Below are 11,442 nucleotides of genomic sequence, written 5' to 3' on the forward strand. Positions count from 1 at the left end.
TGTGACATAGTTTATTTGAATTGTTTTAATAATAATAATAAAAATAGTTTGACAAATGAACTTATAAAAGTGAAACGCTTCCAAAAGTAAATCTGAAACAAGATTTTGCCAGTTTTGAAAGTATTAATTTGATTCCCCCCACAAATTCATAAACCTGTATTTTGCAAATACAAAGATTTATTTGTAAAATGAGAAACAACAGATAAAATGAATGTATTTTTGGATTGTATATATTTATTTGCACTATTTTGAATCGCCCCATGTATTAGTGAGAATTTCTGATACGGTATGAAACACATAAGAGTGAAAGAGTGGACTGCAGACCGTCAAAGCTTTCTTTCCCCCACTATTCAAACTGTGCAGAGACCTGACCTGTGCTGAAACGTGCAGCGTTTGGCTTTAAGCACCCTGGACAGCTCCCGAGCACACAGTGCTGCTGATATCCACACAACACAAGCTCTTCTGTACATCCTAATGCATCCTGATTTAGAAACCGCTTCGGTCCAGTTCCTGCCCCGCTCAACTTTGCATGGGTAATTTGTGGAGTTATTTGCGTATGATTTCACACAGAGGTTTGGACGGCGCACACTTTTTCATCTGCACTGGGTTTTTTAATACTTTTTCTGTCTCTTATCTTATCCTCGTCCTTTCTCTCTCTTCTCTCTAGAGATTAGGGAAGAAAACAGCCCAGATTCCCCCGTTCTCTCTCTCTCTAACACACACATGCTCCCTCCCCCACTGATAGGATCTCTAGAGGATGGAGTGGATTAATGACCTCGCTGGAGAGGGCCAGAGCTCTCCAAATCACCCGCTCATTATCACTGTGTGTGTGTGTGTTGTGTTTTACACTGCCACATATGCTTATTTCTACTATATATATATGCAAGCAAAACCAGTCGCACTAAATTCAACCGGCTGAAAGCCAGACCTGTTCAGCCATGAATTCAAGGCGATCTGAGCGCTGCACAGAGCTGTCCTTGTCTTCCTTGTTAATTATATACACCAGTCTCCTGCTGTGTATTTGTTTGTCTCCACAGCAGTTTCCTCTCTTCCTGTGACAATATTTAACAGACCTCCAGTTCTCCCAGTGGAGAGCCTGTCCCCCTCCATCCGCTCCGACTGCAGGCTTCAGCAGGCCTATATACCACTGTGATAGGAAACATATGGACAGAAACACACTACACAATCCTGCGGGCTTCATATGAGCAGCTTTAGTTAGTGCTGCTTGCACTATTGCTGATATTTAGGGGTGGGATTTGAAGAAAGCTCTCAGTATTACAATGTGTTTGTGCTACATGAATGATATTTATCTGTTTAGTTATCAGAAATGTTATTATACACTTCTGGCGAATAATAAAATGGGCAAAAAGTATATACTAAAAATTACACAGAAAACCTTGTGACTGCATAGCAACTATTCTCAACATCTTAACTTCCTACATCTAACATCATTTTCTTCTTCTTAAAAAAAAATCATTATATTCATGATGTCTTTGTTTTTTTTCTTGTAACATTTGACAATAAGGTTCAAATGATTAACATTACTGTTTAAAAGTTTGCAGTCAGTATTGAAAAAAAACTCTTATGCTTACCAAGGCTGCATTTATTTGATCAAAACTACAATAAAACAGTAATATTGTGAAATATTATTATATATGCAGTAAATATAATTTTCTTTTTTAATATATTTTTAATCTCTATCTGTGATGTCAAAGTGAAATTGTCAGCAGCAGAAATCATTCTAAAATGCTGATTTGCCGCTCTTATTTAATTTATTTGTTTGTTTATTGATTGATTGATTGATTGTGTTGAAGACTGTGAAAACAATGCTGCTTAATATTTGTGGAAACCGTAATACAATTTTTCTGCATTTCTGATAAATAGACATTTCAAAAGAACAGCATTTATTTGACATAACATTTTTTTTGCAACATAATATATTTACTATGACTTTAGATCAATTTAATGCATTCTTGCTGAATAAAAGTATTAATTTCTTCAAATTTAATTTAATTTAATTTAATTTAATTTAAAATCTTACAGACCCCAAACTTTTGAATGGTACAGTAATTTGATGTTTGAACAATTGTTAATTACAGATGAACAATATTATATTTGTAAATTACCATACACCTAGAATAATAATGGTGTAAAACATGTTAATTGTAAGTCTTTGATAACTTATGCCATTTAACAATAACATATTTTTAACTTCTTTCTTTTCATTAAAATTTGTGCGCTTTTCTCTTCTCTTTGCAGCCAAAAAAGCAGCCGATGGTTCTGTCATCCCGAACGGCTACTGTGACTTCTGTCTAGGAGGCTCGAAGAAAACAGGCTGTCCTGAAGATCTCATTTCCTGTGCGGACTGCGGCCGATCAGGTGCGACCAAACCCATGTAAGCTCCGCTCAGAAATGGGATTTATTAATTTTCTCAACATATTACCTTCTTCTCGGGCTCTTGCAGGTCATCCGTCGTGCCTGCAGTTCACTGTCAACATGACGGCGGCGGTGAGGACCTACCGCTGGCAGTGCATCGAGTGCAAATCCTGCAGCTTGTGTGGAACATCAGAGAACGATGTAAGTCAACTGAACCGAGCAACTTGCTTTTCCAGTGCACTCTTTGTTGTGCTTCTGAACTGTTTAATCCAGGGCCCCAGCGCTGGTGTTTGGGGACATGTGCATACAAGGATCAACTTGCATTATTTTTACAGGAACAGCTTTTATTCTGTGATGATTGTGACAGAGGGTATCACATGTATTGTCTAAGCCCCCCTATGTCGGAGCCTCCAGAGGGTATGTGTTTAAAATTGATGTGTTTAAAAATGAAATAAAAAAGAATTATATTCTTAATCACTATTTTTGTATTTGTAAAAGTGCATAAAATAATATAGAGCCCTTTGAGTTTTTTTCATATATGTTCAAATACAATAAATATTATACACATATTTAAGTATATAGTTATTTTCATATAAAATTGTATAAATATACAAAAAAGTATATATATCCACACATACATATATAATATTAAGAAATTAGATAGATAGATAGATAGATAGATAGATAGATAGATAGATAGATAGATAGATAGATAGATAGATAGATAGATGAACCTAAATTCAAGATATATTCTCTCAAAACAAAAATACTGATAAACAATACATTTTGCAGTGTACAAGAACTGCTATTTCTAACTTTGGCCAAATACTACACGCCTCAATATTATACAACATTTGTGGCTCTTCCATTGCAGGGAGCTGGAGTTGCCATCTGTGTCTGCGCCAGCTAAAGGAAAAAGCGTCCGCCTACATCACACTAACCTAATCTCCGTGCCCTACTTCACCCTAGCAGTCTCATCCTACTCTATCCCATCATCACAGATCCAAAGAGACTCCCCCAGCATCCACCAGAAGAGAACATGTTTCATCTGCCCATTGCCTGTATGGTGACTGCAAGGAAAACGTAGGGTGCGACTAACATTTTTGTATGTCAGTTGGGACTCGAGCAGACCTTTCCTCAACAGTCCCTCCAAAGAGTTCCTTCATGGATCAGAGAGGTCTTCTTCTTGTTTGACTCCATCTTATGGTGGTTAGACAAGTAGTGCCAAACGGTTTGTCGCTGAGGAGACATTTTGCACGAGTCTGAGGGGGGCGTGTCAGTGGGAGGAGTCTCTGTGACATCATTACATGACACACCAACTGCAAAAGAGACGAGTGCCACATAATCTCACCGCAGCTTTCGGTTGGTTTAGCTCTGGTGAAAGATGGTATCAGCGTGCCATTGATTCTTAGCAGTATATTCTTCAGGAGCAGACACCAGCACGTAATGAGATCATGTTTAGTTATTCAATTTGGCCTTATCCTAGCTCTAATTAGACTTCTGTTGTAGAGATGAATGAATTCTTCAATAATTAATATCCCTTGAAGGTACAACTTTTGGTTCTTGCAACACATCACAGTAAATTAAAAAAAGGTGATATATTGCATAGTTTGGTTTAAAAGGAATATTCCTGGTTCGATACAAGTTAAGCGACAGCCTTTTTGGAATAATGTTGATTACCACAATACCGGTCCCTTATTTTCTTTCAAAAATCAGAAAATCGTAGTTAGAGTGAGGTAGAGGTTGGGATCTGCAGGACCCAATGCAGTCTTATTAAAGAAAACATATTTGTGACTTTTATCTCACAACCCAGTCTTTCTTTTCTCAGAATTTCGAGTTTATATCTCACGATTCAGAGTTTATATCTTACAGTTCTGACTCACATCTGTCCCGCAATTCTTAATGTCATTGCTCCCTGAGTACGAAATTTCCACGGGCGTTTTTCCGTTTATTATTATTCCTAATCGTTTCCTATCAAAATGCATGCTACGAATGCGAAAATGCAGAAAATCGAACCTGATCTCAATTTTTTTATGACGGACGAAAGTTTGAGGCAGTGTGTAAATGTGATTGACACAACGTGAGGTCGTATTTATCTTTTAACGTGCAAAAATTTCGGACGAAAATTTCGGAATCAGTGTGCAATGACCTTTACTCAAAAAAGTCTGAAATTGTGAAATATAAAGTCGCAATTACTATTTAAATTTTTTTATTCCGTGGTGGAAATGAGATTCCATAAATATAAGCATCGTCCCACCCACACCTGCTCTTAGCAATCAAAACTCTAAATAAAATCACTTTTTTTTTTATTTTGTGGCAGAAATAAACTTTTATAGATATGTGCATGAAAAGCGGGAGAAAGAAATGACTCGTGGGGCAAAATATAAACATCTAGTTAATCAATTTTTTTAGTGTTTATGAAATAGGAACAACAAAAAATAAACGATTTACAGCTGCAGGGTTGATATTCTAAAGTTTTTCTTTTTTATGCGACAGTATACAGTAAATTACATTACCTGCTGCGACAATTGCAACAACTTGTTAACATACAACACACACAAGTCTGGCACTTGAGATCGGAGAGCGCTGTGTGTGTGGGAATTGGAAAAAATAGGCTTTGACACTGGAACGAGAACCAAAAATCTGCGTAGACCTCTTACTGCGGTCTTTTGCGGACACGAGCGGGACAAAACGTTAAGTTGTAGGCGTTAACAGGACAAAATATAACATATTTCTGTGGGAGCAGGACTGAACAATCCATCCCACCCAGGCCTCTTCAGTTCACAAGCACTACATTTTGTCTTGAATCTACTTGATTTCAGATTATGGAAGATATGTTTATAAGAACCTTAAATGCTTCAATCTGAGTCACATCATTTGTTTCCATGTGCGTTATATACCTACATTCCAAACAAAAATTCAGGACATATGTGAGGCCCAGTTGCTGCGTATGAGAGAGCCACTGTGTTAATGTCCTTTCAATCCGATTGAAATTTCACTTAGATTGATGGAGTTGTTTACATGAAGGCTTTTCAGTCTGATTGAGCCATCAATCTGTTTTTAAACGGATTACTTGAGTACATTTAAACGTAGCGAGGCACTTACAATGGCCAAACTGTATTAAAATACTTACTTTTTATAAAGTATAGAAGACACAAACAGTATGTGTTAACATGATTTCAGTGTGAAAAACACTTACTGACCTTTTCTGTGAAGTTATGTCTAATTTTGTAACTTTGTTGCCATGACAACATCATCCTAAAACAACCATAAAATTATGAGAACAACAGTTTTAACTGGAAAATTAATGTAAGTGCTTTTATAATAATGTAAGTTTCACATTCGTGCATTTAAAGTCTCCAAAAATAGTCCCCATTATATGCCTCTTCATTCTTGCACTTTTTTTAAAGAAAACAGAGACCAGTAGAAATAATTGTTGTGGTAATCAACGTAATCTGGAAAATTCTAGAATATCAGTTACTTTTAGGGAAGTCCTATGCTGCAAATTGTTTTCATAAATATAGATCCCTTTATTAGGAAGGTCTGAGGTGCATGTCTACCAGCCAGAGTCAAATTTGCTCTGTGTGAAAAAAAGAAAATAAAGAAAAAGTAGATTTCAAAAATCTGCTGATTTATTCTGTACTTCCAACATGATCCCCACCTTCTCTTCTTATTCTGAACAAGCCAACGTAAGATTCCCTCTCAGCCAGGGTGTGTTTCTAAGAGTGTATAATTATCGGGCAATGTCTGTCCTTGTTTTAAAAACAGGGCGTTAAATGTTCGATTGTTCTCTTTTTTATGATGACTTGCTTGCATGTTGTAATAGTATTGTTTTTAAATCATTTAAGGACAAAAAATCGAAGAAAGCACACTTAATCTGCAATAATGTTTTTGTGTTTGTGACCCTCTCTGGGGAAGTTGCGTCTGTATGTATGTGCGCTTTAAAACTCTCGTGGAACCTTGAACCTGTAAACGGCAGAATGCAAGCGGGCGTAGACTGCAGTGGGCAGGGTGTTTGGAAAAAGGGGACGGAGTTTGAGACATTCTGACGATTTCAGATGCCATCGATTTTGATTTCCTGGACAAACTGTAGACCAGCTTTGGAGACTGTTTTTTCCCGGTCTCTTTGGAGGGGCATTTTTCCTTTTTTTGTGACAAGAAAATTGTGCGCCTCTTTTGTAGAATGAGCTCTTTACTATCTGTAAGTCTGCTTTGTGTTCTGAGACTTGCTACTGCAGCCTGCTTAAAAGAAGAAAAAATATCAAGCTAAATCTAGAGGAGTGTTACGGGGACGGCAGCATGTGTGTGTGTGTGTGCGATTGTGCTGAGGTGACTGTTTTGAACCCAAAGTCCCCTCTTATCCGTGGCCTAACTGAAAAGACTGCCTGCCATTTCCTCTACACCGAGTCCCTGAGCTTTAAGTTGCGAGACGTTTGCTGTAAATAGATAAGTGCTCTGTCTTTCCAGAATCAGTCCATGTTATAGACTCAAGTGAAATGTTCCATGTGCTGTAATGCGTCAAAATGTGAAAACAGCCTTTTCTACGCTGTCAGTGGAATATTAATCCATGTTATTGGGTTATTTCTATTTTTGTATCATTTTCCAGTTTATGGTTTTAATGAGCACTACGCCATTGGTAACTCTGATGCCAGATATGTAAATCTTTTCGATTCTTTTTAAAAGAGTTGTAGAAATGTTTCGTCTTCAGTAGTCTTGATTTCACATTTTGATATATCAACTTCTCTGTTCAGCCAACCCCTCGTTGTTCATTTTTGTATTTATGACTATTTTGCACAGTCTGTGTGATTTTATTGGAGGAGGGCACTATTAGAGAGTTTTGATAATAAAATCAAAGCAATTACACCCGAGATGAAATGACAGACACATTTTGCATGTGCTGATATCGATTACACACAATAATTACACATGGAATGTGTTGATTCTTTCCCTCTCAGTTCCTGAAGCCAAAACACTGTGGCTCTGTGGCATTTTCAAAACATTGCTATGTTTTTTGGAGCGGCCCAGCATAGCAACACTGGCTCAACCAATAGCAAGAGTTTGGAGGCGGAGCTGTCTGTATGTGTGACCAATGGCAGATGGAAGGGCTGGTAAAAGTGTTTTGAAAATCTTTTTGTATTTTTGCAGTTCTATTCATTGCCGCCAGTGGTGCAGAAATTACACATTTCACTTTTAACAGTATTAAGGGGGAAAATGATTTGTCTGCCTTGTTGAGATTTTTGGTTAGAAAATAACATGTTCTGTAGTATTTTCAAACGATTATCAAGCTAATAGAGGGGCTGTGATTGGTTTGTATGAAAATACATTTTAGTCCGCAGACCTTTATTGATGAGGGGCGGAGTCATAATGATGTGATTGTATTCTTAGTAATGTGAGAGTATGAGTGGCATGATGAGGGATTATGGGTAGACAATGCTTAACCAGATTGTTAAAAGGGTGGGCGATTTCCGTTTCAACATGGACCACTGTGTCCTCTCCCTGTCCAGCTTTGGTTGAGATCTGTGCTCTTTTGGTCTTTATTCTGTCTCACTGATTTTGCAGGGCCTTCTCTACCTGTGTATTGTCGTGCTGTGATTTTCGCTTGCAGTTTCCCCCCCAAACACACACACACACAAAAGATACTCTTGTGCGAGAGGATGCGTGAGTGTTTTCCTTTCTTGTAACTGTCCATAGAAAAATAAAACAGACGTATGGAGAAAAGAAGCGTGTTCTGACTCAGGACTGAGTTGTACATTTGTTTTCATTGAACTTGAAATGGGTGCTCCTCGTGGAACTGAGTGGCTCTGATGACTGCTGCTCAGTGATCCATTTTAAAGAATGTCCTTTCTTTTATTTCTGTCCATTTTGACAAGCAGGAAATAAAAAAAAAATGTACCATTATCCGATTTTGTCTTCTGTGATGTTTCCAGTGAAGCAGCGCTGAAATATAAAATTTAGCAACAGAGGATCTATGTGGCTTTTTTTTGGTTGTGTTTTAAATTAAAAAAAAATATTTTATTTGAATCTTTTGGAACAATTACAAAAGTAGTTCAGCTAATAATGAAAACAATCATTTTGACGAATGCACTTGTTGCAATTTTTCATCCATTTACAATGAATAGGAACTGGAGCTTTCAAGCTTCAAAAGGGACAAATGTACCACAAAAGTGTCATAAAAGTATGATTAGGCCATGTGATTAGTGCAATAGTCTCCTGCACTTCTCAGACAAGGGCATACTGTCAATGGGGCGCTTAAAGCTAAAAGGTACATCTTTTTTGCTCCTAAATTGTGGGCCTATATTTTAGCCTACATGTACATATTAATTAATACTTTAAAAGTACATATCAAAGTACTATTATCCTCTGTTTACAAAACTTGTAGGCATGTTGCAGAGATTATTTCATTATTTCACAATTAATTTATAATGAAATTAATTAACAACGAATGTGATTATCGATTAATCGAGCCTGTACTTCCCATTTACCGTAGTAAATAACGCTTCTATGGAAAAATAAAGCATATCTGTAAAATGAGTAAAGAGAACTTCTCAAGGAAAAGTACATGAAACTAAACATGAGGATACTTGAAGAGTTCAGATGCAAAAGCCTCTACTGTATGTGCCATCTAATATTTTCATCTAAAATGAGCATTTTTATCAGGCTCCTATGTTTAGGTTCAGTAATTTTAATTGAATGTCAATATATAGGTCCTTTTCTATGCAATTAAAGTGAAATAACTAAACATAAATATAGGAGCCTAATAAAAATGCTCATTTTAGAAGAAAATTTCTGATGGCACTTAGAGGCTTTTGCATCTGAACTCTTCACTTTATACTAGATAAAAGAAAAATATTGCTGTTTACTATGTTTTTCTCAGCACATAACTTACACTTTACTGTTGTATCCTTATCTGTACGTTAGAAAATCACACAGTTATTTCCATTTTGTATAAAGGCGGCAAGGAATCACTGTTAGACTTCACATGACTTTATTGCACACATCAAACACAAGGTGCGCAAATATTCTGACTAAAATATAAATTTGCTAAATATTTCTTGTTAAATATTAATGATGTGTAATTGTACACGTAACATAAGTAACTGTATTTTATGAGAGCAGTAACAGTAAAGGGTTATATAATGAAGTATAAATGTATTACAATTACAGATGTGTTCCTTCTGCCAGCAGGGGCGCCACTATGGTTTCCGGGCCCCCTGAACATCATTGACTCGGTCCCCCCAATGCCTTGGTCCCCTTTGGTAAAAAAACCCCTCTCCCTCGCCGGGCCCTTGAAATCACCCCCCCCCCCCCTCTACATGGTACGCAATCAACTTTTTTTTTTTTGCATACATACATTGATTATTTGTTTTCATAACCATCAAATTGCAATCATTATTGTTTCAAATAATATTTATTAGATTTCTTTTGTAAGATTAATTGAATAAATATTTGACAGATTAATCGATTATAAAAATACTCGTTGGTTGCAGCCCCAATTTTATGAATAATTCAACGATATTATTGCTGCAAGCTTGTCTCAGGCCTAAAAGAAACCCCACAGCCCTTAAAAAAGTGCAGAAAAGAGCTGTTACTCATTTCACATGTGAAGAGAGTGTGCAACTAGATGTCTTAAAGGCACAGCAGCAAAAAACGGCCCTGTTAAATTCTAAAAGGGACATAAAAGCGGTGAAAATGAAACATATGTTTTGGTGCAAAATAGCCTTGACTAAATTTCAGACCTTAGGTTGAAAAAGTGTAGCACTTCTAATACTGACAAACAAACTGGTCAACATATGCTTCCTCCGCTGGTGCAAGAAAACTGACTGGCTGCAACCATTTTAAAACTGTTTATGGGATAAAATAAGGCTCCTTTTCTCTCTCTCTCTCCTACAGCTAGAACATTACATCTTGATAAATGACATGCAATCTAGCTGCACTGTAAAGCTGTGCTTTTAATTGGAAGAGTGAATTGTAAAACAGATATTTGCACCTTCTGCCTGCCTGTTGTGGAGAAACACAATTAACTAACCAGTAATTGTCTATTTGTGCCACACTATTTTAATTTTGTTTTAATTATTTAATCTCGATCCAGAGTTAAAAAAGGGGGAAAAAAATAAGTAAAGCAAAAACGAATGCTCACTTTCCTTTTTCAAACACAATTGGAATTCCAATATGCCTGTCATTTCCATGCTAGCTTGACTTTTACCAAACCACAAAATTTAAACCCGTTTGCACTAAAATCAGAATTCTGTCCATAACATTCAGTTCTAAATAAAAAATGTGTTTGTGTTCTGCTGCATTATTTGTGCATATGTGTTTGAGTTTGTGTGTGTATGTGCATGTGTGTGTGTGTGTGTGTTTTGGAGGTGGGTGGGGGGGGGGGGGGGTGATTGGAGACTCCAAGCCAATTACCACATCCACCAGACAGCCTCAGACTGCCTGAGCTTTCCTTCCAATAAGAGCACGGCTGCAAAAAGCTGGGGCCTGAGGTGGTTGCCATGGCAACTCAGGGGCTGCTTGCATGGCGGATGATGCTGGGGTGATGGATTACAGTAATGGGATGGGGTGTGCATGCAGGGAGGGGTGAGTGGAGAGAACTCATGCATAAATATATTGGAAATGCATGAATAAATCTGAAATGCATAGACTTAAAGGACACAGAGGAGGAGAGTGAATGGAGAATGTTTGAATTTGGCCCGTTTCACACCTTTGCACTGCCATGGGTCTGAAAATCACAGATTTGTAGCTTTTTAAAGGTACATTGTATCAAAGAGTTTCTTTTGAAACCATTTCATAAAGGTATCTGGACTTAAACCAACTTGTGTGATGGTAATATGTACGATTTAACTGTTTAAAACATCTATTTAAATAATTGGCAATAATATACTTTATTTGTAACTCACACATTTCTTCAGATGGCTTTACTGAATGTTGAACCATTAATGTTTCAGCATGACTGTCAGATGTATGATCAATTTTTTTTTTTTTCATGGTAGCCTAATTATTTTTAGATTTACTTTAGTAGCGTTATATCATAGAATCAATAGGTTAAGATAATTGAAGTACAAA

At 36.9% G+C, this 11,442-nt stretch overlaps 1 protein-coding gene across 1 annotated transcript in view; it reads left to right on the forward strand.

Annotated features, from left to right (window-relative positions):
- Positions 1-8,250, forward strand: part of dpf1 (double PHD fingers 1) — a 55,330-nt gene extending 47,080 nt beyond the window's left edge. The window contains exons 9-12 of the mRNA XM_079392031.1: positions 2,260-2,379; positions 2,465-2,577; positions 2,712-2,793; positions 3,251-8,250. Of these exons, the coding sequence (XP_079248157.1) occupies positions 2,260-2,379; positions 2,465-2,577; positions 2,712-2,793; positions 3,251-3,321 (386 nt within the window). The 3' untranslated portion in view covers positions 3,322-8,250. The remainder of the gene's footprint in view (positions 1-2,259; positions 2,380-2,464; positions 2,578-2,711; positions 2,794-3,250) is intronic.
- The last annotated feature ends 3,192 nt before the right edge of the window (positions 8,251-11,442 follow it).

Source organism: Barbus barbus (genome assembly GCF_936440315.1).
Source record: "Barbus barbus genome assembly, chromosome: 34".
NCBI lineage: Eukaryota > Metazoa > Chordata > Actinopteri > Cypriniformes > Cyprinidae > Barbus > Barbus barbus.